This window comes from Salarias fasciatus, chromosome 16 (assembly GCF_902148845.1).
Source record: "Salarias fasciatus chromosome 16, fSalaFa1.1, whole genome shotgun sequence".
Classification (NCBI taxonomy): domain Eukaryota; kingdom Metazoa; phylum Chordata; class Actinopteri; order Blenniiformes; family Blenniidae; genus Salarias; species Salarias fasciatus.
The window spans coordinates 24,503,700-24,529,910 of record NC_043760.1 but is presented as its reverse complement, the minus strand read 5'-3'; the positions used below and the strand labels follow the sequence as shown (position 1 = coordinate 24,529,910).

General features: G+C 42.2%; 1 protein-coding gene across 1 annotated transcript in view; it reads left to right on the top strand.

Annotated features, from left to right (window-relative positions):
- Positions 1–26,211, top strand: part of gpc6b (glypican 6b) — an 82,996-nt gene that overhangs the window by 45,457 nt on the left and 11,328 nt on the right. The window contains exons 5-6 of the mRNA XM_030112100.1: positions 6,092–6,222; positions 6,906–7,049. Coding sequence (XP_029967960.1) covers positions 6,092–6,222; positions 6,906–7,049 — 275 coding nt within the window. The remainder of the gene's footprint in view (positions 1–6,091; positions 6,223–6,905; positions 7,050–26,211) is intronic.

The window sequence follows — 26,211 nt, the reverse complement described above, 5'->3', positions numbered from 1 at the left end:
TACAAGAATTCCAAAATGACAATTTGCTGTATTACAGGTGATTATGCGCTGGCTTATTTCTTCACAACCTGAGCTTGGCAGTCGTTCCTGCTGGATTTGTCCCTTTCATTGAAGTGTTTGCTTCTCTCGTGAAAAGCTCACAATTAGTCACAATGGAAAATCCGGGAGTAATTTCCTAAAGCAATTTGTAGGACTAATATTAAAGACTTAATGGAAAAAACACATTCAGAAATGTCGTCAGTAACTTAAGTTCGTTTGCTTAGTGGATCACTTTGTGGTTTGTTGATGTGTTTTTCTTTGCGCGTGTGTGTGTGTGTGTGTGTGTGTTTTTGAAGCAGTCGGCATTCACTGTGTAGCATTGGATTTTCTCAGTCGGTCTGAGCTCCAACAAGCCACAATGATTAGACAGTGCAGGCAACCATTATAAATCCATTTACCATGAGAGGTGTGAGTGACATGGCTTCGAGGAAAGAGCCATTCTTCACCACCGCTGCTCAGAAGCTCCTCTGTCATGGATTAAAAGAACATGAATGAAGTAAAAGAAGGCTTTAACGTCACAAGCAGTGGTTTTTCAGAGAGCGGGGCTGGCCTCCCCAGGAGGCGACAGAGAGGTTCACACGGGGTGCAACAGCGGTAAAACTCTGGGGATCGGGGGCTTCGCCGCCGCCGCCGTGTGCTTTCTGATAATATTTTCCTTTTAACCATTGAATCTTTTCGCGTTTGACATATTCGCAGCAAATGAGATCCACACAGGACCAGGACAAAGACCATTTGTCATTCCAGACAATTCATTTTTGTCGAATATGAACCTGTAGGAGAACGTTCCCGCTTGCAAAAAAAAAATGTAATTCGACCTTTCAGTCCTCGAGCTCTGATGGCCTAAATCACGTGTTTTCCTTTGCCACGCAGCAGCCGCAAGGTCACTTTTCGTGGTCCTTTTTTCGTGGAAGTCATCTAATAAATCCCTGATAAGTCAGAGTGCGGGATTAGTAGATGGGCTTACCAATAAAGCTGAAGACATCAGTGAGCGTGTGCTGCATAGAGTCATAGAGAAGTAATCGTTTTAAAGAAAATAGTTACATTTGACTTTTTAATACCTTCTGTATTGGAAGCAGCAGACAATTTTATTATTGACTTCACTGAAATGTGTCCTGCTGTCAATAAATCCGTATGAAGCAAAAGCTGTTGTATAACACATAAACTACAATTTTTGGCAATTAAGCACCTATCATAATGCATGCAACTTCGTAGAAATCTTAAATAACGCTCCCGTTTGTAAGAGATCTTCAAAGCTAACAAATTACTTGAGCTTATTTTCCTCCGGGATGGGGAGTTGCTGCTGGCAGAGTATTGACACAACCTGAACTTTTCTTTCAACGTGTTCTTTCTGCACGATTCAAACAAATATTGCAGAACATCCTGTGCTTTTTTTTCTTTCTCTCTCTCTCTTTTTCCGGGGGCAGCAGACGGTGAACATGTTGATTTTTATGTGCAATGGCATCTGTAGCAACAGCACTGATTTACATTTTGTTTTATAGTTGTTTGCTTGCCTAATCACTCACGGTTACATGAAGATGTGGCTGAGTGGATCTAATTATGGTTTCACTTCCCACCTGTGCAATTACGAATCTGCAGAAAGAGAGAAATTTCGGTAAAAGAGGGACAAATCATTCCCTGTGGTGGTGTTATGAGCAGTGCGACACGCCGCTGACTGTTTAGCCTGTCCGGGTTTCATCCCAGCTTTGTGGCTGTAATGTGTCCTGTAATAGGAAGCTTTTATAAAGTGCAAACAGGGACGCTGACCGGGGGGGCCGGCATCCGAGCGGCTTCTTCAACATATTTGCGGGTAAAATGGTTTAAAGAGCCTTGTCAACAGCCCTCGAATAAAATACCATGACATCTCCAACCCCATTAGTTACATGATCTCATAGTGAAAGTCCCTTTATTGGATTACGCTGCTTAGTATCCTTTCTGTCAGCGCCGCTCCAGTGTGTGGCTTTCTACATTACGTGTCTTGCTCACTGTTTACAGTGCCGACATCTCCCATTTGCAAATTTTCTGAGTAATAATGGAAAAAAGAACAAGGATGAACACTTCAGGCTTTATTTTTAAACAAGACGGAGAGTCTGGAGGCGCTGTTAGCCTCGGAAGTCGAGGCACGTTGGCGCGCTAATGTGTGACGATGACAGTCCGATACTGAGGTTCGGAGAGCGGTTTGTGTTTTGTCTGACTCTTATTTTGGCCTCTTAGCTGAACACAACATGCAAACATGGCTGATGATGATCAATTTGCATTTATTTAATGAAAATAATGCATAAATTAGGATTTTTAAACCTGATCGAAAACAATTGAAACCGAGGGTCAGTGACCGTTTTTGAATCTGAAAGTTTTTGGGTAATGAGTGTGTTAATGTGAAGGGCCGCCAAATGTAAACTGAGAATAAATGAAGTTTAAAAACATGTTGTTTGAACTGATTGATTACTTTAAGAAAGTGTTTAGTGTGACATACACATGTATCATGTCTGATATAACCAAAGTTCTTCTTTTCTGTTTTAACCTTTCACATGAATGATCACCAGAAAATGAAGGAAAAAGGTGAATTTACTAGTCTGGACGATTTGAATGTCTGATGCTCTGGCCACAGCTAAATGATCCCAGGCTTTGGGGTAATTTGTTTTTACCTCATGTTGGCTCCGAAATAAAGTCACGGCGTCATAAAAGGTCAATACAAATGGTCTTTTCAGAGACGGCGGCATCAAAGGCACATTTCAAAGCAGAGAGAATTAATCCAGTCCGCATCTCCTGTTGACACAGTCAGGAGCAGCGGGATGACTCCAGGGATGTTCAAATCATTAAGGAACATGTTTTTAATTCAGAAAGTGAGATTTTTCAGTCTCTAATGACTCGATTCCTGAACAAGCTACACTTTAACGTGACTGTACATCAGGCCTTTGGAAAACATTATTGTGCAATTTATTAAAAGGCAATGTATGGCGTTTGTAATTTGTGTTGCTGCAGATTATTCTGTTAATATAAATTCACCATTTCCTTGCCTCAAGGTAATAAAAACACCTCAAGCTTCAGCGCTGGCCACGTAGCAATTGTGAGATTTTCAATGAGAAGAGAATAATATTTTGAAAAAGCTTTCACGGTGAAATAGGAGGAATTCACTCTTGACTGCCTGAGTGGAATTTCTCCGTTTCACCGTTGGCGCTCATTTTAAAGTTTCAAATGTGTTTGTGTGTTATCTGTGCCCGTACGTGCACGCTCAAGGTCTTCTGTTTTGAGCAGGACAAAAAATGTGACCAAGGAGGCAACATGCATTTTTTTTTTTTCCCCCTCCTTCCATTTTTCTACCATTTCATAGCACTATTAGTTGGTTGACTGAACCACAGATGAGCTATGCTTTACAGAATCTGAATTGTACCAGAGCCATTTTTCATCCCGGGGAACTCTTCACAGGCAAAGCGCTATAGATGGGCCTGTTCGCTTCCCTTATTTGTCCTTGTCTGCTGGAGGTTGCTCCTGGCTGACATAGCCTGAATTTAAGTGGACATCAATCTCGATAAAGAGGCAAAGCCAAGAGTAGAAGTACCTCCTTCAGTATTATCTTTTTCTTTTCTTTTTTTTTGTTTTTTCCCTTAAAACACATCAAATAAAGCATGTTTCACACACTGTAAGATTTCCTTGTAGTATGACACAAGAGGCTTGGTTGATGCCTTTCAGGGCTTGGTGTCTTTTACATTTCCTTGCCTGTATCCAGTGAGTCAGACTCGCTTTAAAAAAGAAGAGAAAAAAAAAAAAAAAAACGCTGCTGAGAATAGAAAGAGATGCCTCTATCTGCATGGCTGTGGCGTGACGATAACAAGATTTCCTCTGGCTGGCCACCGGCCTATCTCCACGCTGCAAAAGTGACGCAGTGAGAATTTGGCTGGGAGGTGGCGGCCGTGCCACGGCGGACCGGACTTCATGCACTCCTCATAAATGAGAGTCATTAATTCTGGGTGTAGGTAGAGTTTTTTTTTTTTTCCCCGCACATGCGGCGCCGGAGCCCGTCTTCCTCTGGGACAAAGCCAAACCCCGGCCCCACTCAGCCCAATCAGCGACGCCTCTCCTCCTTCCGCGCTCTCTCTCTCTCTCTCTCTCTCTCTCTCTTCTTCCCCTCCACTTCGTATGAAGACAAACTTCGCCGCTCGCTCTGTTTGTTGAGGCGGTCTGATAGGCTGCAGATAAATCCCCATTGTTGAGGAAGACTGCCGTCGTCGGTGATGTCGGAGGCGCGCTTCTTTCCTGCTATTATGAAATATGTTTCCAGTCGGCTTTGTTGACCTAAATCTTCACGATTCAAATATTTCTTGTTTACTGTGCAGATTTACCTGAAGGAATTGCAAGCAGATAAAATCTCCTTACATTTTTACTGTATCGCCACGTGAAATTGTCAAAAAAAAATAGAATATACAAAGAAAGCTTTGTCAGAAATGTGTAGCCAAATACAGTGCTGATTCTGAAAACAAATATTGATGTAGTTTTTCATATCTTTCTGCCTGTACATGTTGTGATCCACAGAAAAGCCATATGGTTGCACAGTGGTGCAGTGGAGATGTAACTGTATGAAACAGTTTGGTAGAGACTTGATCTGTGTAATAAGATCGCAGCGAGCATCTCGGGCTTTTTGCAATTCGCTGGGTAAACAAACAGAAAAGCTCTTCAAAGGCTCGGACTTTGCCATAATTGAAAAGGAAATGGAACCAGAGCCGAGCTAATGTTTCTTAGCTTTTAGTGATCTTGAGTCCTGGATGAATACAGAGCCGGACATTTCTGTTATCAAAGAACCAAAATGTTTATTTAGATTGTTTGTCGATTCTGTCAGACGCAAGTTTGTTTTCTTTTTTTGTGCCTTTAGCCTCCATTCCTTCTCTAGTTTATAGCTTTTATGTGTTTTTAACAGTTCCTTATCTTTGATTTTTTTTTTCTCTTTTACCAGCTACCTCTAGATTTGCTTGCAGATAAGACAAACCATGAAGGATGCGGCGGCTCTGTAAGATGTAATTTTTCTTCTCTATCCAAATGTCAGGATGACCTTATTTAGCTACGAGGTTACGCCGGAGCCATTATGACAGCCTGCTGGGGAGCTGGTGTCTTGGGAGGTCTGTGGACAGTGTCGTGACAGACTGCCTCAGTCCCGTCTCCGGATCGGAGACTTTTACGGTGGTGAATTAGTGGTTTTGGTTTTGTCCGGCTCCCACTCAGGCCCACCATTATGGAAATGGTGGCACATTAATATGAAAACCCCGTGGGGTTGACAACACTTCAGCTCTCTTCCGTGGCAACATCATTCCACTCACTTAGCCTGGAAAGGGCAACAGCAGTTGCCTAATTAGTCTGAACTGCAGTGAAAATTGCACCACTCACAGTTGCACATATTAATTACCGTGAATATAAGATTTTTTTTTTTTTTTTCAAAGCTATTAGAGGTGTTAATTGAAAGTGACGAAAATAAGTGAAGACGGTAATGCAGAGTGTCTCGTGTTCAACAAGGCCTCCTGGCTTGTGTCCACGAAATATTAATGAGCCGTTGACCTTTTCCCGCAGCGCATGTAAAGAAAATGCTTGGCTTTCAAAAGAAGTATTAAATCAATGAGTCATCAGCTCTCGGCTGTGTGCGGCATAACAAAATTCTGTTGGCTTGATTGACTTGATCTACATAAAAATTGAATTTGCCTCAAGAAGCATTCATGCTTCATGAGTGTTGGATCGGGAGGAGGAAGCCGGTGACGAAGGAGAGCAGTGTGTGCTAATCACTGTGTGACCTTAGAGGATAACGCACTAACTATTGATTCTTTTTAAATGCCCTTATTATTGAACAATTCATGGATGTTTGTCAATCTTAGAAATTATGGATTGAGGGGAAGAACATGCAAACTCAACAAGTGGTGACAATGAAATGTGTTTTTATTTGTTGACTTTATTTTTCTGTTACAATAGAAGACACGCTGCTGTATATTTTTTTTTCCTTCTGTGTGTGTTTGTGTGTGTTTGCATCTCCTCCTCCACCCTCTCACACCTTTTTTTCCCCCCGTGTGTTTGACAGACGCCATGCTGCTGGTGGCGCAGCGGCTGGAGGGTCCTTTCAACATCGAATCTGTCATGGAGCCCATTGATGTCAAGATTTCAGAGGCCATCATGAATATGCAAGATAACAGTGCACAGGTCTCCTACAGGGTACGTCAATTACAGTATTTATCACAAAGAATAAAAGTTGCGCGCAGGTTTGTGGGAATTCAACTTTTTTGACAAAATGCGGACGGATCTTGGTGGAAGTCTGTCTGAGCTGTGTGTCTAAGGTGTGCAGCACAAAATGTTCTAATTATGTCTTAGTTTAGGCCTTGTATTTGAATTATACGTTTCAATTTGGTCAGATAATCTTAGTTCAACTAACAGTAGTTAATGTGTTTCCTGTGTTTTACTGCATTTTTTTTCCCCCCCCCGTCTGCCCACAAAATTGCAGACAGGAAGAAAAAAAAAAAGAGACGGTAGGTGGTTGTGAGGAATATCTTTCTGCCTCCGCAGATTTGTATGCCAGTTCCCGTTCGGAACTAAATGCTTAGTTGGCTTTCCCATGGAACAGATGCAGTCTTGTTTATGGTTTAAGTATATGTGGTGTTTTCCCCAAAAACCCAGTAAAAACTGAACGCCGCCGTCCTAAATAGCGTTGGTCACAGCTCCTGGTTGAATCACCTATCGAGGTGGTTACCTCTGCTTGACGTAAGGGCGCCGTCACACCAGCGCCGCGGGGCGAGTGATTCACAAAAACCTTAACAAAACAGCACGTTCCCCTATTTTCCGCGTCCAGAGTCATTCAGACCGCTGACAGCTGGGTGCCCGTGTTTTTTCTGTAATTGCAGGTTTTTCAAGGTTGCGGCCAGCCGAAACCCGCAGGAATCACGAGGTCTGCTCGCGGCGTTTCGGACGTATACAACGCCCGCTTCAGGCCCTACAGCCCGGAGGAGCGGCCCACCACTGCGGCTGGCACCAGCCTGGACCGACTGGTGAGGAAACGAAGCCCAATGCTGCTGTTTTCAGGCGAGACGCGGCTCGGCTGTAAACATCGTTTGTCTTTCTGACTTGACACTGTTGATTAAAGCTGGTGATTTGCCATCGTAAGCCCCTGGAGCCGGAAATTAATTCTTTGTACTTGTCCTCCATTCAGGCCCCCCTCTATCGATTTGTGTTTGTTAACGAATCAACAGCTTTACCCCATGAGGGCAGTGCAAGGTGCGGCGCGCTGTGCTCGGTGCCCTTCTCATCTCCGTGTACTTGGCAAACAGAAAAGAGACGGATGAAAGGGGATGGATGGATTTTGCGAGCTTGACCATATCAATTGTTGTTCCAAAGCACACCTTTATTTTCTGTCTAGATTATCTGTATGTTTGCTCAATGGGGATCTTGATACATGGATTTCCCTCTCAAACAACCTTGAAACCCAAAATGCTGCATCAGGGTAAAGGTTAGCGTGAGGCTGACAGTCCAATTCAGGTGAGAGACAGTTCTCATCACGGATTACCTTTGCAGCCGCCATGCCCTTCCCCCCCCTCCAGCCCTATTCAAAGTGAATCTTTCCAAACTGCGCCGCCGCTCTTCTGGTATTTATGGCTGGAGGAATCGAATAAATTGTACTTTGCACCATTGACTCTTGAAAGGCACTGAATTATTAAATCAGTCCAAAAGAATGACAGCCTCACCCACAGTGTTTAAACCGTGTAAAAAAACAAACATCTCGGTGCTTTGTGTCTGTTAATAATAGGTTATTTAGTTAATGGGTACATAATTTGAAAAGCAGTCGTTTTTTTGCCATCTGGCTCTTGAAATCCCACATCAACAAATGAGCTATTTGTTTTATTCAATACTAATTATGGCTCTGCGCAGCCTCATTCATTCCCGATGCATTTTTGATGTCTTATACACAGCAGCTGCCTTTTTAGCTTTGTGTGTCCATCAATGATTTCTTCCACCTACACTGAATTAATTAAGATTTTCTGTTTCCTTGCCTTCATGCTGCAAACCAGAGGATTGTTTGGAATGCGATGCAACACAGCGTAAGGTTCAACATTTTATGTTATCGATGGGACTGTTGTCTGGTGCCGTTTTATTTCATAACATGAAAGAAAAATGATGTTTAAATGCGATGTGGATAGAGGTGCATGAGACAGTTTTCCCAGAGTATCGGAGGTTGCGAGTTTGCGAGTTCCGCGACCTGTAAACCCCCAGAGGCAGGCAGCACCTGATGTGCCAAGAGTCATCGTCTCATTTTCATCTCGCTGGGGATTCAATGTCACACACTCTCACTGAAACGTTTCCTGTGATTTCTCAAGAACTCTCCCTCGTGACGTCTTCAGACCTTGATAATTGTGGCGCGGGAATTGTTATTGCCAAGCGTTTTTTTTTCAAGCCGAGCCCCGGCGTCCTCAGCCGGTCAGGATTCCTTCGCTAATACCCGGCGTAAACCGTGGTCAGCCGCCATATTTATTCGAGACACATCCACCATCCAGGGCCCTCATTTCCGCGGCTAATAGAGTCAACTCCTTGAGGACTCCAGCCAATCAGCAAATGACCTGCTCCGTCAGAGCTGACGGAGAGGAGAGCTGTGAGGAGGCGTCGGAGCGGTGCGGCAGACAGCATCTGTTATCGTGGTACAGTGATCTGCAGGCTCCAGACTGTTGGAAAAAAAAAATAATAATAATAAAAACAGGGGAAATCTGCTCGCTTACAGCATCCTGCAAACTGCAGCCTACCGGGAAGATTATGTTATTTATTTTAATGTAATATACCTTAACCCTCTTACTCCAGCAGGAAATTCTATTATTAACATGCCTGAGGAGGTCAAGCTGATCTCAACAGAGGAAGCTGCAAATGATGACATTTCTGTAATAGGTGCAACACAAAGGAAAGTAAAAAACAAAGCAACACCTGGTGCGTCTTTTGGCTCTGTCCTGCTTGCATTCGATGAACCTCATCACTTAACAGTGTTTGAGGTATATTTTCATCAATATTTTCTCCTTTCCTTGGTTTTTCGTTTTTAATTCTCTCACTGAAATCATTGCCGTTAAAGTTCCCCTTGGTTATTTAGTTGTCACTGACTTTGTCTGTAGGCTGTTTAATCCTGAACAAATGGTGGGCAGTATCTTTCACTGCGAATAGCTCCTTACTTGATGTGAAAACAATGCAGATGAATTTGTACTTTGTGACTCAAAACAGTCTTGTAATACAACTAAAAACGCGATCGAGCATCTCTCTGTTCAGCGCCTCTCTGTTCGCTGCTCTATCTTCCCATCACAACGCTACGAGGCGTCTTACTTGGCCTGGTTTAAGTATTGACTTTACTTAAGATCAAAAAGCCTTGCACCGATGGGACTGTCATGTTTTCCAGCCGCAGCTCTTTCGGCTTGTCATCAGCTTTTTCATCCATATTGTCGCGTCTCCGCCGCTCCGCTGGTGTTTACTTCCTGCCATACTCCGGTTTTTTTCAGCAGTCCTCTCCTGGTCTGCACAAAGCACCCTGGATTTCTCCGAGCCAAACATTTTATTTTTTTTTTTGAATTTCATCTGATTGACAGATGCTGCAAGTGCTCTCTTGTTTGTGTGTGTGCGTGCGTGCATGTGTGTGCACAAACCTTCGACATGGTCAACTTTATGCAACGTCTTCTGCAACGTCTGTGTTTTTTTACATATGCAAAAAAAAAAAATCTTGGTTCTATTTGGAAGAGCTTTATGAATGTTGTTTTTTTGAATAATTATAAGGTGTATTTTCCTTTTATTATTGGGTATAAAACTCGTCCTAGCAGTAAACAGTGGCCTGCAGATGCCCTTGTTCCTTTTTTGGGTTTTCTTTTGCAGTCAGGCAATTGCCTCTTTTGTTTAGTGCTTAGATGCAACCAAGGCCCACATCCTGTGGTGTTTTACCAATTCTGTGGCAATCTTACTTCAGCACTTAATTGGAAAGTGGAATCTCAAGGCCCTGGACACTTTATGAATGTTTTTTTTACTATTTTTTTTTTTTTTAAACACACTGCTGGTGCTGAACAACCAATCAGTGCAATAACTACATAATATGTTGAGTAACTTGTAGATTAGATTTTTAAGAGGATTTGTAATACTAGATGTGCTAATTATCAGATATTTGCGTACTGGGCGGCCGTGGCTGAGTTGGTAGAGTGGGACCTCTTTTGGTTGCAAGGTTCGATTCCACATCTTATCTTGCGCATGTGTCGAACCGTCCTTGAACGAGCTGTTGAACCCCGAAGTGCTCCTCGTGGAGGATGGACGCCGTACATGGCAGCCATCACTACCGGTGTGTCATTGCAGTGGTTAGCAAATGAAACTCAAACGTAAAGCTCTTCGTACTGCCGAAGCTTTGAATGAAGCACTATATAAGTGAATCCATATATATTTAGATTTTCCCATATGAATGTCAGAATCAGCAACTTCGGTTTCAGTCATTGTAGATGATTAAAATTGAACTTTCTGAATAAGTTCTCTTTTTTTTTTTTGTTTAATAAATATAAAAACAATACTCCCACTCCTTTTAAAACGATAGTTTCTCACTTATGTTTAAAGAAAAGACAAAAACCTCCAGATTTTCAGTAGGAAATACAAGTTAATTGCTATTAATAAATCCTATAATTACTCCCCAATTTTTTTTTTTTTTTTTTTTTTTTTTAATAAATCAACAAACGGCAGCTGTGTTTGCCTGACAAGTGTGTAGATCTGCCAAACTGTGATGCAGTGCAGCATCTGCCTGTATTAAAGACCAACCTCACTGGATGAGCAGTGTAAATTACATCTGATTGTTCCTCCTTCAGCTGCGGCTCGTCTTCACCTCCCCTCATCTCCCGGATTGCCCCTGTAATTCGTCGTTTTCCTGAATGAAGGGACACTGCCCGTCTTTAAGTGCTACGACAAATAAAAAGGTCAAAATTACTGAAAATGCTCATCACGCAAAGAAGAAGCACAATTATAAGTATCTCTCATTAATTAGTGGCAATGAAAACATCTTGTCAGGAGGCCTTTACCGTCTCGGCTGTGAAATAACCTGATTGCTTTTAATAGCATCCTTCACACCGTCTATTATTTTTTATTATGGGCGCTTAACAGCTGTTGACATTTTGTCTCCCATCCTGCTTGACACAATGTTTAATTTGAGCACAAGCGCTGCGTTGCTCACCTTCACCGGCGAAATGACTCGGAAACCGTTGAGCGCGGCTTCTTAGTACTTTAACAGCAGCAATAAACCGACGAATCTGTAAACTAAAATATGAGTCTGTTCACTGCAGTTTGTCCTTTTGTGATTACGCAGTGAATGAAATCCCCCAAACAGTTTTTATAATGAATGCAATGATGTGATCAACACCAAATAAAACAAAACAAAAAAGAAAAACGGTAATAAACGACAGGAACACCAGTTCATTTCACATTCAGAGTAAAAAGCCTCTAACTGGCACGCATCAACAAATTTATTGCTTATGGATTTTTTTTTTTATGATAACATTTTGAAAAGTACAGCAACAAAGCCAAAATGTACTATTTTCGAGTCGATTGTGTGAGTATTTCACCTGAATGTGTGAGAAGAGACAGCTCGGCCTCACTTGAAATTTAACTGAAGTTAATGTAATGAGTTTTATTTGATGTGTTTTTTTTATTTTTTATTTTTTGTCCAGTCTGCTGGTGAAGGTGCTTTAATCGCTGTGAGGGAGAGGAATAATGTGGTGGCTGTAATTCAGCAAAAGGGGAAGACGGAGGGTGGGGGGGGTCTGTATCTGTATCTGTTCCACGCTGCTTATTGCATCCTGATCATGAAGCTGTCATAGCCACCCATACAATCACAAAACACATAACACACACACACACACACACACACACACAGAGTAGACCCACAGTAAGAATACTCGGCTTCATTTCAGGGCGTGGGTCTCTCTATGGGGAGTTTGCATGTTGTGTACTTTCCTTTTGCCGATATTCAGCCGGCGGTGGGACACCCACCTCCCCTCAGCCTTAAGTCAGATATTGTTAGTTTACAAGATGGGAAAACCGATGACGCATGAAGTGATGTGTGCTGAGATTGGTATGTCAAAAAACTTCTAATGTGTTATATTAATAAGTTGTAAAAATAAAGAAAAAGTTTTGTTGTTTAATCATCGCTTTTCAGTGTCACAATTTGCCTGCAGGCAGTTTCAGAGCCAGCTTCTGGTTTTTTTTAGATGTTATATGTAAAAATGTAAAGCAATAATAAACAAAGGTTACTGTACGAAGCAGTGAACTGATGGTCACGGAGTTCAAACCAACCCAGCAGAGTTGCATAGTAATGAAAATCAATAATTATTCATTGTTACTTTTTTATACATATACATCTATATGTACTTTTAGTGCATAGCAATTTTATTTTTTCTTTGCTGAAATGTTTTACTTTTTATCCACATTCATAACAACCACAAATAAAAGAAAAACACCTGCAGAAAATCAAATCCTGATGCCAGACATTAAAGTCTGAAGCAATTCAGGTAATCAGAACTTTCAAGAAGACAGATGAATACTTTATTTCCTAAGTGAAAACTTCAGACCTTTTTTTTTTTTTAAATTCTCATAAGAAAATGCAGAAATTGAAACATTGATTTCCGCCAGTGGTAACTATCTGGCAGAGCGGCACACCTGAATGTCAATGCTGAGCTGCAGCAAAGCAACATGACTGGAGCTCTTCCCTGAAATGGGTGTGAAAGTGCTCGTCTTATCCGGCAGCGATCTGGTCGCATCATTACTGTGACGGCGTTTATGTGTTCATCCCGCGGCGGGGACGGACATGGCTGGCTTGCTTTTGCGGGGGTGCACGTCTACTGTTGTCCCACAAACACCGCCCGTCCCCCTCCATTTACATCGCGGCTCGGGATGATTACCCGTGACAGTGACACCGCTCGGCCTTGCGAAAGTTGACAGTGGTTTAAAGCGTCCTTTGATAATAACTGGGCGCCGTGGATTTACTGCTAAGTTTTGCGAGTCACAGAAATGAGCGAGGGGGATGGCGGGGAGTGCCTGTGTTGGTTTCTTCGCCCCTGCCTGCAGAGGAGCCTGGAGGAGCGGGCCCACCTCCAGCTCAATGAGCCATGACTGTTTAATTGCCTGACATTCTGTCAGAGCACACACCCTCAAAGCTCGCAGAGAAATGGAGATTTTAAAGTCCAAAGAGGGGATAAAGGCACAACAGACTGTCAGACTCAGAGGCGCATTAAAGATAAGAAGTGGGGCTTTTAATTTGACATTTGTAACAAGTTTTGTGCAGTTCAATTTAGTGCAGTTTTATTGGGCTTTTTTGTCTCCCTTGTGTAATACATGGTTTACATTTTATCTGTGCAGCACGATGGCACAACAATGAGAGCGCGGCGCGACTTGACTGTAGAAAAGAGCCTGTAGGGAGCAATATTTGTCAAAAATTAAACCTTTGATCCATGACTTTTTGCTCAGGAACAGCGCTGGTCTATCTTCGTACGGGGCTTTGCAAAGTTCTGTGTTTGTGAAGTATCTAAAGATTTGAATACTAATTGAATTTAATTTTTTGAGTAAATTTGGACATCATGATTGAGTTATTCGTGTATTTATAAAAACTAATAACTGTCATTAGACTATAGTTGTTGCCGTTTGACTAATTCAGATAGATTTACAAAGAAAGTTGTATGCCAGTTCAATTATGTGCATATGCTGTTTTTTCTTTTTCTTTTTCTTTTTTTTTTTTTTTTTTACTAAAATATTAAAAGTTTGTTTCATTCTTTATTTAACAATGTGTTTTTGCCTCAGGTCATTTCAGGGAAAAGAGAAAATACAGTGTGGCTTATATTTTTGTTTTTTTTCAAAGCAATTTATGGAATCCACTAAAAAGTATTCTTCTAATCTCAGTGTCACATTTTTTTTCCCCTTCAAAAACCTGTAGTTCAGTAGTAACTTTTTCTGTGCACATAATGATGATGAATTATGAATATATATGCCAAATACAAACAGAATTGTAGAAACATTATGGTATAGATTTAGTTTGTAGATCTGTAATTAACTCCGTCTCACATTGTCAGCATTTTCTCTCGCATAGATACAGCAAACTATTTTAAAAACCTGTCGGATCACCAGTCAATAGGCATTTTCTGGCTTGCGGGCCAGAATAAATCCCCAAAGGGAGGAGGGGGAGGGGGCTAAAAGCAACACATGTTTTATTGATGCTCTTCACATCTTTTATCTCCGATTACATTGGCAGTAATGCACCTTAAAGAGGGAAAATGGAATGACGCTGTGCTGAACTGGTAATATTTTAATATACATAGTAGAGCGTTAAAAGTCTTTCAATCCCATTGTTTACCATTCGATCCCCATCTCCCGTATCCCCAATCCCATTCTTGGCGAAACATTGAATTTGTTCACAGTGTGTGCCAGCATTTTGCATGTCAGCGTTGGTGTGTGAGTGTGTGAATGACTGGATGGGTGAATGCGACAGAGGCCCATGTGTGGTCCGAGTCGGCTCATCTAACGTTTAACCTGATCACCTGATAGAAAAATACAGCATAAAAAGATAATAATCACCACAATCACAGCCCTGATAGGTAAAGGCTTCAGGAAGCCGATGGAGCACGGTGAGTATTAAGTTCAGGATGCCTTAAATAGTTAGCCAGCGTTTAGAATTCAGTATGTTAGTTAAAGATTTTAACAGCCTTTTAAAATACAACCTTTTCAGGGACAGTGTTACAAATACCTTACCATTAATTATGAAAAAATGTCTTTTTTTTTTTCTGAACCTGTTCCCTTTTCAACATTGAATAAACATTTATTTTAGATCAAATGGGAATTAGTCATCAATAACTATCAAGGATGGGCCAAGGTAGAAAAAACTAAAGTGACAGCAGCGTCATTGGTGGCCAAGGCCCATTGATGGATGTGAGAAGGAAGGCTGGCTCGATCCAACAGACGAGCTGCTGAAGCTCAGATTACTGCAGAATTTAACTCTGGATCTAAAAACAAATATATACACGGCATAGTGCAAAGGAATATCACAGTTTGTTGTGTCTGGGAAGCAAAAAGGAGGACCTACGCAATGTTAGGCAGGGGCTCATAATGATATGACTCAAAGTGAAAATAAAATAAGTAAAACTCATTTTTGGGTGGAGTGAGATTTAATAGGAAATCCCGGACGGCGGTTCCTCTCTTCGCAACATCGGATGACTTCTTATCTCCCCCTACTTACACTCAGTAAGTGTAAAACCGTTAAGAAAGAGGCAATCTCCATCGTCCTCCTGGCCAGCCCTCTCTCAGAGAAGAGGTGGCAGCATGGTAGATCAATGCTGAGAATAGCTGCCCGGCGGCGGGGAAGGTTTTCACTTGACTTTCAGTTCTGCCCATATTTGTGATTTTGTTTTCTCGAGGAGCTCCACTTACCTACCGCAGAAGCATGCAGGTCAATAAATAGCTCTTAGGTGTAACTGTGTGATTGCCTGTGTTGGTTGGCTCCGTGATAGATCAGCGGTCTGTCCAAGGCCTCTCTTTGCTTTCAGCCAGTGTGTGGGTGCCAGCCTTCCATAACTCTGATCAACATGAGGAGTGTGAATAAGTGAATGACTGAGGGAAAAACGGCCTTTCAGCAAGATTCAGATCATTTTTTTCTGAGTTACCAACAATCTGTAAAGCGATTTCTTCGTGTGGTGTCAGTTTGAGACGTTGATGTCGCTTCATCATGTCCTGATTATGGACGATGTGCTTCTCTTTACAGTTACTACATTAGTAATACTCTTAACTGTCGCTTTAAAAGCATAACCGTTCCCTGCATGGACTCTGGAAACACCGAGTAAAACATCCACGTGTGGTTTGCAAAGTCAGTCGTCAAGAAAACACGGCCACTCCTTTCCAAAAATCTTGACCCTGGCATTATATCGCTGCAGTCCAAGAACATGTCAAGCCACTGAGGCATTTTTGTTTTGGATACAGCGTAATGGGAGTAAAGTGGGCCTATCCACAGCGCCATTCTTTGAGTTGTTGTATCTACGGACTTCTGCCCGAGCCATGCAATTACGGAGATTCCTCGGATTCTAGCATAGCTGATACTGTTTTTTTCAGAGACCACACAAAAATAAACAGGCGCGGAGTGCATATGTGGCATGAAGCTCGAGGGAGCTGGTTGACCGTAAATTTTAACAATTGCCTGGGTTAGGGCTGGTGCGCTCACAGAAGCATTTTCTAAAATTACAACATTAAAGCCTGTCATTTTTTTTTTTCCTTTTTCAAGATAAATGTAGATCCGCACCACCTGGTCAAAGTACTGTTCACTGCTATTATGAGGTCTAAAGTTTTACCTTCTCACACTCATAATGGGGACTTTTGTCCTCACAGGGAATCCCCATGTAAGGGACATTTCTTTTTTTATAGTGATGTTTCACGCTGTGGTTGGCGCTACAGCTGGGCCGGGTCTTTCTGTGGGGAGTTTGCATGTTCTCACTGTGACTATCTGGGTTTTTCCAGTAATCTGTTTTTTTGTTTGTTTGTTTTTTTCCAATGTGCCGTTAATTGGCGACTGTAGGAGTGTGTGACTGTGTTGGGCTGATGGTTTGTACATGGTTTAGTTAAAGCTCCATTCTAATACTTTTTTGGAAACTTATGACTTATACAGCGTACATTCATGTCTCATCTGCGTATGTCATTGTATGAATGTATGTGTATGTAAAGCACAAGTAATTATATTGAAAAGTATTAACAGTAGAGAAGTTTCAGGCCAAGATAATTATGTTTTTGCATGAAAGTCATCACACAGTCCAAAACTGTGATATTGTTTAGTACTTCATCATCCGTTCTCTTTTCAAACAAACTCTGCGTGCCGCACGCCATCAGTCATACCACGAGTGATGTTTGCTGTTTAGTCAGAAAACAAAAGAGTAAAACAAGAACTTAACCAAAGTTGACATAATCAAGACGGCGCACTCGGAGGGAGACAGCTGTGTTTACTGTTTGTGAGCAAAAACAGAAAGTAAATTTCATTTCCAAGCATGATATTCTGGTGTGCTTACAAATACAACAAGCTGCGGCTCTGCACCGCATGCAGATATTCAACAGTGGCCTGAACCTTAACAGCAGCGGTGTACATGCGCGTCTTTGTTCAGCAGCGGGACCGCACGTTCTCATTTTCAAACAACAGTATGAGTGATTCACAAGCTCCGACATGCCGAGGCATTATTTACTTATACGGTGTGACCACAGGTCTTTAAAATGGCAGTTTTAAGCTCGGTGTTAGGTTTGCTTCTTGTCAAACGTCTGACCGAGGGTACTGGGTGGAGTAGCTGTGGGAAAAGGTTGAATCCTGGGAATTCTCAAACTGGGATTTTCCATGATTTTTTATTTTTTATTTTTTTTAATTTGACTTTTTTTTTCCTTTGCACACCCTGGTGAGCATGTGACACAGTAGAGCCAAATCCTGTGACTTAAACTCAATATCCTGATTAATTGTCGCAGTTACTCGCGTAACCTTTCACTTAATGAGTAGCTGTGTGGAAAAATCTATCTTCATGATATATACTGTGTAGGTTACCTGTAGGGATTTGATGTAAAATAATTGATTCTATAATATCCTGATGACTTTACTTGAACATCCATTGGTAATATTGAACATTACATTTAATTAAAATAGTTAAGCCTTTTTTTGTTGATATGATCTGATGCACGTGACGCCTGTAATTCAATGCATCATCAGCATCATCATCATATAAGAAGAGTTAAAGATCTTTTTCGCGAAGATTTGTATCTTTTGGTAATTTATTGATCATCCCGTATTATATTGCCATCACCAAAGTGTTAATCTGTTTCTCTGAATCCACATTTCTGACACACAAGAAAAACTCGTATTTCCTTTGTTACTTATCTAAAATCTAACTGATTTCAGATGTTTGCTTTAATTGCTACATGTTGATCTTTGCATCAAAACTGCTATACACTGAAAGTGTTAATCAGGCATTAATTTGATTGAATTTACTCACTTTGTGCGTTCAGTTATGAGTTGGACTCCCACACCGACAACAACAATCTGCAGAAAGAAAGTAAAGCACAAAGCTCTGGCTTAAAGCTGCCACCCTCATTCAGTTAGTCCCATTCTGTGTGCATGCAGCTGTGCGAGAGCCCGGCGTATCTTGAAACGGCCGGTCAGTCTTATTAAATCTAAATAAAGGTTTTTCAAAAGGCCACTTTGTGTGGGTGTGTAGGTCTCTTCCTCTGAGGCACAGGCCGTATTGTTGCATAGTCTGGGTTGAACATTTCAAATGATCAGCAACTGCAAATCATCACGTCGAGCAAAGTAGACCAGTTTGGGAAGTAGCACTCGTAATTGTGTAATGTGGTGATAACAGAGAGCAGACAAAATTGTGGCTGTGAGTGTGTCTCTGAATGCTTGATTAAAAACTCTCACCTCTCAAAGAGATAGAATTTAGTTGCTGACGCAGAAGGAGCATAAGGAAAGTCATATTTATTTATGCAGCCATCTCTTTATGCAATTAAATAGTGTGTGATAAACATATAAAGAAGCTTATCACAGAGGGACACATGTCAGGCTGTTAAAGCATTATGGTTTTAATCAGATAGGACCCTAAAGCTTTGTGACCTGGATCTGATCGTGACATAAAGACGCTGCACATGCCGTATTATGCCCAAAGGTGCAACAACCGCAGTCTGCGTCTCATCCACAGTTTACTGTTGTCTGCACAAAGCAGCAGTAGTAATGTTATGGATAGAGAGTTGTGGCTTCCTGCTCGCCGCCTTGCACACGGTGTGCAGGCTGAATATGTATGACTCAGACATAGAACTAATAAAATTGCTCCCGAATGATGTATTTCTGAGCTATTGAGTCATTTTAATCTTAGGGCATTCGTGTGTCTGAAACATTAGATAAGCTGCCCATTAAAAATTACTTTACCTTGCTTGCAGATGTTGGAGTTTTACATGTTGGAAAAGTTGCGTTGCATTTTTCTTTCTTTTCACAACAAGGCGATGAATCAGCTCATCAAACGATTCTGTTCAGGAGGAAAATTGGGGGGGGGGGTTGTCTCTTTTTTAAAGTGAATTCAGGTTAACTACATCATATTCACAGTAAACTGACTGCCCAAAATGAATGTATTCTGTATGATAAAGACATGTCAGACACTGTATTTTCAGTGTTTTGTTATAAATAGAATCAGTTCTTTTGAAACTGTTGTTCAATTAAAAAGTTCAAGGGTAGATCTGAAGTAAAGGGCTTACTAAAGCAACAGCAGTTACAGCTGACAGAACAAAACAATGCCCTATTACCCCCGCAGTATTAAGATATATTGGGCATCCTGATCAGAGCCACGGAGCAGAACAGCGTGTGGGAACATTATATGTTCCAAAAAAAAACCTCAAACTCAAAGGTCAGTTTATAATCTTTTTCCTAAATATCACATGGCAACATACTGGTCTCTTAGCCTGTGCTTCAGTTTGATAAAAATGAACCATGACTGTCTTTGGGTTACTGGTTTGCAAAATCTGGTCATGGTATCTAAACTGGAATGAGTTAAAAGGCCAGAATTCAAAAAAACAAAGAGTAAAATTAAATCCAAGCTTTAAATAAGGCATGAAGCCCAATATATATATTTTAATGGATCATTGGAAACGTTGGGAATAATCATCATGCTGTGTGGTCAGTGTGGGACTGTGTGCACATTGTTTGTGGTTTTAAAGCAATCCTGCTGCATTCCTTGTTTTAAACAGCATCTCGCAGTTGAAAAAAAAATCATTTAAAACAAACAAGTACCTGGCAGCTCTTTTCACTGGCAAAGAGCTTTAGTGATCTTTGTGATATTTTGGGATGCTGTGCATGGATCCAGGATGGTGGCAGCAGGATCGACACCCAGTTGTTGGTCTTTTATCTGAGGGTCACATTAACTCCAGTGCAGAGAGTTCAAGCCTGTATTCAAGATGGAGCGCTGTACTCGTGTATTAAATTTCCTCTGTTGAAAGTGTTTTGTTTTATCTGTGTGGCCTCCCATTCTGAGAGAAGTCCTGGTCAAACCTTCAGTTTAACCTCATCTAGTTAAAGCGCCTCCTGGTGGTGCATCAGCTTAAGTCTCAACCTTGTGGGCAACTGGGACTGAAACCTTGTTTGTGGCAGGAACGGCATCTGGCCTAAAAATTATCCAAGCGTATGGCGCGAGGTGCAGTGGAGACACCCGAGAAAGTGAGCAGCCGAGCAGACACGCCTCTGTTTTGATCACATCCACTGAAGTCAATATCTTTAACATCTGAATGAGAGCTTTTGTAAGCAATGTGCAGATTTTTTGGAAAGTCAATTTCAAAAGCGCTCTGCATCAAAACACATCGCACGCTAATCTCAGTGTGACCACAGCAGTAAAACAGAGATATTGAACCTAGAAATTAACACTACTCCACATTTTCTCATTTGTTTCAGAGCAAAGGAGCAGCGTCAGAAAGTTTTGATGAGTTTTTCTTGCTTTACAAAACCTGACATGAAAAATCTGGAAATGCTTGGAGAAAAAAAAAGTGCGATCTGACAGTCTGACTGCTAGACTACTGGTCGACCCTATAATTTCCTCAACCTTCCGTGTGCCAGTGTTTAACTAAGTATGGCTTTTGTGCTAATGCTAACAAGGTAGCTTTGACGTCAGCCTTGTTCCAGGCGTCGCTGTGATCTGCTGCTTTGTGTTTCCAGCTACGTCTGATATCTAAAGTTAAATCTTACTTGCCTTCCGACCAGTTAGAAAGACTAATCCACGTGTTTATCACATCACGTTTGGATTATTGTAACTCACTGTATATTGGTCTGGCTGCTCGCTCTCTGCGTCGGTTACAGCTGGTCCAGAACGCAGCTGCCCGCCTCCTGTCAGGGGCGAGGCGTGTTGAGCATATCACTCCTGTGCTGCAGCCTCTTCATTGGCTCCCTGTCTGTTTCAGAGTTCAATTTAAAATCTTGCTGCTTGTTTTTAAATCTTTAAATGGCCTAGCGCCCTCGTATTTGACAGAAATGTTATCTTTGTATACACCTGCCAGAGCTCTGAGGCCGTGTGACCAGCGACTTCTCGTATGCCCTCGCTCCAGGTGTAAGAGCAGAGGCGACAGAGCCTTTGCAGTTGCGGGACCACAGCTTTGGAACCGTCTCCCTCTGAACATCAGGTCTGCCCCCTCGATTGAAACTTTTAAATCACAGCTTAAAACCCATCTTTTCACATTGGCCTTCAACACAACCTGAACCAGACAGTGTGCCTTACATTTATTTTTATTTATTCATCTATTTTTAAATACTTTTTTCTTTCTTTTCCTTTCTTTCCTTCTTGTATGTTATATTTTAATGCTTTTTTAAAATTTGTGCAGCACTTTGGGCAGTGGCTACTGTGTTTTAAATGTGCTATATAAATAAACTTGACCTTGACTTGACCTCAGAGCTGCGCTTACACAGTAACTTTTCTGTCTGTCGATTGAATTCTTACCAATTGATTCATCAGTATGTTATTTATATTAACACTAAATAAAGTGATGAGATTGTTGATCATGTTTATATGTATCGGTGCATTTAGTCAGTGGATCTCTTCCCTCTGGCAGTGTTGTTTTTTGCTCCTGGGCCTTATGTATGTGTTCCATGCTATTAATCTCCCCAACATTACAATCCATTTGTGCGTACTGAAGTTTGTAGATAGTCATAAATGAATGCATATAACTCGTCACATCACAGCCTCTTTACATTCAGCTATCGGCATGGCAAGAACAAAAGCGGCACAAACACGGTTGGATTTCTGATGTAGCTTACAGCAATGTGCTCATTATAAATAGCCAGAGAGATGGAGCACATCTAAAATTACAACAATGCTGTTTTTAGAGCAGTATATCATTCATCCATCTTTACCACTTAGGGCACATGGGGTCAGTGTGGCAGTTCAGAGGACAAAGAAGCCCAGACATCTCTGTCCCCTGAAACTTTTCCTCGAGCCCTCTGGAGGGCCCCAAGCCACTCTACAGCGAGTCCCGGGCAGACCGGAGCCTTCCTACGGCCGTGCATGGCCGGTCAATGGGAGGCGACCAGGGGGGCATCCTCGTCAGATGCCCAAACCACCTCAACTGGCTCTTCTCCATGTGGAGAAGTGTTGGCTCTACTTTCAGTCCCCCGAATGCCTGAGCTGCTCACTCTGTCACAAAGAGTGAGGAAAGAACTAATTTCGGCCGCTTGGATTCCTGATCCATTGTTTCAGTCATGGCCCAAAGTTCATGACCATAAGTGAGGGTGGAGAAGTAGAATGACCGGTAAATGGAGAGCTTGGCATTACCACTCAGCTTCCTCTTCACCACAGCTGTCCAGTCCAGTGACTGCATTACTGCAGCAGCCTGTCCAGCAGCCTGTATTAATGCCGAGTGTACAGATGCAGTTCTCAAAGACAGGTCCCGGTGCTCCATACTCCCTAAGCACCTCCCACAAAACATCTCAGGGGTCACTGCCATCGGGCTTCACCAGGTCTACTAAAAAAACATAGACTGGATTCGCAAACTCCCATGGTCCCTTGTTCCGTTGCCACGATGGAATCCACATGATTCCTCCTGTATCTGAAGTTAGACTATCTGGGTCTCCTTTCCAGTAGCCCCATGTAGACTTTCCCAGGGAGGCTGAGGAGTGTGAGACCCCGATGACTAGCACACACTCTCTGGTCCTCCTTTTAGAAATGAAGACTACCGCCCTGGTCTGCCTCTCCAAAAGTACTGTACTTGAGATCCCTTGAGAAGGAAGGCATGGCCACTGGGTTCAGGAGATCCTCAAAGTGCTTCTTCCACCTTCAGGGATATCATCATTCAGAGGATGTCCTCTTGCTGAGCACAGCTTTATATACAGCCCTCCAAACCCTTCCTGAGCCACTGGATGGTGCCCAGAACCTCTTTGAGGCCAACCAGAAGTCCCTCTCCCATGGCATCTCCGAACTCCCCCCAATGCCCCATCTTGCTTCTATGACCTCTACAGCATATTATGCTTTTTAATTAAAAACAAATGTGTGATTTTTCAATAAAAACGATCAGGACAAGTCAGCCAGTTGTTTAAATACAATCAAAAGCATTTCATGTTACTCTTGTCACACATATATCTCATTGTCTCTTGTGGACTAATGTTGGTGCCATACAGGCTCTACTACTTTTCATACGTGTCAATACATTAATGAGGCGCATTGGCCCCATTACACTGTAGGCTGCCTGCCTCTCTGGGGAGCGAGGGCAGCGGGGGGAAAGCAGGCTTGCCAATGATTGCTCTGTTCTCCACAGAGCATAGCTTCCCTTTAATCATCTCCCTTTTTCAAACTTCTCCTGTCGTAGCCCGGGGCGAATCACATGCACAAACTCACCACTGTTTCATCAATATTCTGTCATTTTTTTTTTTTTTTCTCGCCACGGGATCATAGCGTGATAAATTTTGCTCGCCATGATGAACCTTTTTACCTAACCGAGTCGTAACCAGGGGAATGAGGGAATGGTTCGAGGCAATAACATGTAAAATAGGCTACTAAATATGACCTGCCGAACCTCCTGTTGGTTGACAGTATGTTAATGCAACTTGGGATCCATCCATACGCAGCTGTTTGCCATTTAGAAGGATTTATAATATGAAAATGCAGCCAGGTATTAAGAATACCTACACGAGACATATGAAGCATCATTTTAGAAGTGACTGAAACCACCAGAAGCGAGGAAACCATTTCGGAAGATTAAAACAGTTGATCAACTGCTGTTTTTTCTTCACATTTTAATGCATTTTCCTTTTGTAAAACAATAAATCAGATGAGGATGATGAAAAAAAAAACAGATCTCAGTTTTCAATTATGCAGCCCACATTTTTAGTTTTTTTTTTTTTTTTTAAGGTTTTTTCTTTTTTGAAGGTGTGTAGAGATTCAGTGTCTGATTAAATTAAAGCCGTGATTTTTTTTTTTTTTTTTTCACGTACAGCACCCATGAAAATTGTCGAAGTTGAAAATACATTTCCGCTTCTGGGGAAAACGAAGCATTTAGATTCACTTCAACTTTCCCTCACTGTATTATGAAACCAAATCTGCTTTTGACAGCGTACACGAGCTGCAACAAACGGCAAAGTCGGCGTAAAGCAATCAAGCAATTACGACATTCAGCATGTTTCTTTATTGAAGCCATAAGATTTTCAGGTGCTGCACTGAAGACGTGATAAATATTCATTAGCTTCGCTTATTGCTTTAACAGTATCTCTTCCAGTTTCTGTCAGATCGACCATTGAGATGGATCACACAACAACTGCAAAGTCACAAAAAAAAGCAAAATAACAGCCAGTTTTTTGTTATTTTGTGAGGAAATGGCATGATTAGTCTGACAGGGCTGTCACCAGGAGATATGAGAAAGATACATTGCCCTCGTGGAGACTTGTCCGCGTAAACTCGCCTCGGAATATTTTTGCTGTGACACATTTTATTCGAGGACATAATCAGTCGTAATCGAGGAAAACGAGAAGTTGTTGAGGAAGCGGCTGGATGTTGCTAAAAATGGATTTATCATGCACACATGTGGCAAAACAGCAGAGCAGCAGACCGCGGCTGCTTTATCTTGACAAACCACATTTTACACGATTAGGCTGATTTGACTTGTTTAACAAATTCCATCTGTGTGTAAAATAGGTGACTGGTGTGTTTTCTGCTTGTCTGTTGTGAACTCACGAAAGGAGAACATTTTGTTTGTGCCCTCTCTTGATGGATATTGATTGAATATATGCACTCTGGTAGTTACCTGCTCGAAGCGACACCGGCAGTCACTTTTGAGGTGAATGTTTCCAGACAAGGACAAAAAGGACATGACAAAGTGGAGACAACTGCTACCCCGGAACATAATCGCAAAGGTTATTCGCTCTGCACGCTTTGGGCGAGCCAATGTTATTTCTGCTGCATGAGGTTTTAATATGCTAAAAGTGCTTTAAAGCCAGATGGCGGGTCTTGGTTGAGAGAACTTGCGGTGTTTGGGCTGACCTGAACCAATGGGGAAGACTTTATGACATGTAAGACACCAGATTTAATAACCATGTCGGGGGACATGCACCCACGGGGCCTCAGCAAACCCCCCCCCCCCGACACTCGACACTGTTGCTGTTGATTTGTTGGCAGCGCCGCCGCCGGAGAGCGCATTAGTTTTTAGAACTGACTCAGTCAACAATATAACTCAGTGGAGAATGTGATGAAGAGGCAGAGTTATTCTCACTGCGGCCTTTCCTCTCCTTGTGAGAAACTATTCGGTCCGTCCTCAAAGTGGCCACTGGTCAGGGAGAGAGGCTTGCGGCGTGGCCGGGGCTCCCGGTATGAGCCGGACTGACTCCCTGACCTCTGTAATTGAGATGCAGGAAGAATACTGCATTCATATCAAATGAAAAAACTATTTTAACACAGACAGGGGGAGCAGTTGCCAGGGAAAATAAGTTGATCGAGGAGTTGTCTGCCCTTGTGGGTTTAGTGGTAAGACCTGCTGTCGAGTCTATGATTAGATTGAACATGCACTAATTTAGCTCCGACTGGAAGCAGAGGGACACGCTCCGTGTCAAACAGCGACGACAGATCCGCTCTTGAAAGAAAGACTAATTGTTAATTAAATGAGGCGGCGGCGTGTTTTACATTTGAGGAAGGGAGACGGGCAGATTGACTCGGCTGACGGAGCAGCTGAACGCTGCGTGTGTTTACTGGACTTAAAGTTAGATCGTCTGACCACCTCTTTTTTTTTTTATTTAATGAAAGGCACACAGAGGCATCATCCCATGGCCAGATAAGAGCGCAGGCCGCTGACATTGTGCTGTTGCCAGGAGTGTGACTGCGGCTTCAAAGCCAGTGACACGTCAGCTTTTGATCTGAGAATAGGCAAGGGCGTCTGGAAGCCACTGGTCGGAGCGCGGCTCGCTCACATTTCTGTTCCCTGCTCAGAGACGCCACGCCAGAGCCGCGCTGTTACCATGCACACGGAAAGTTACAGAAGTCATGCTCTGCCCGTCCGCACACTCAGCTGCCTTCTCAGGAAAAAAAAAAAAAAAAAGAAAACAAAATAGGCAATGAATATTGTAAGAAATACCTCGAGTGTCTGCAAACACGACGGCTTTAAGCCTGCGCACACACCATTATCCCATCGACTTGTGCTGCTGTTTGTGAAAATAAT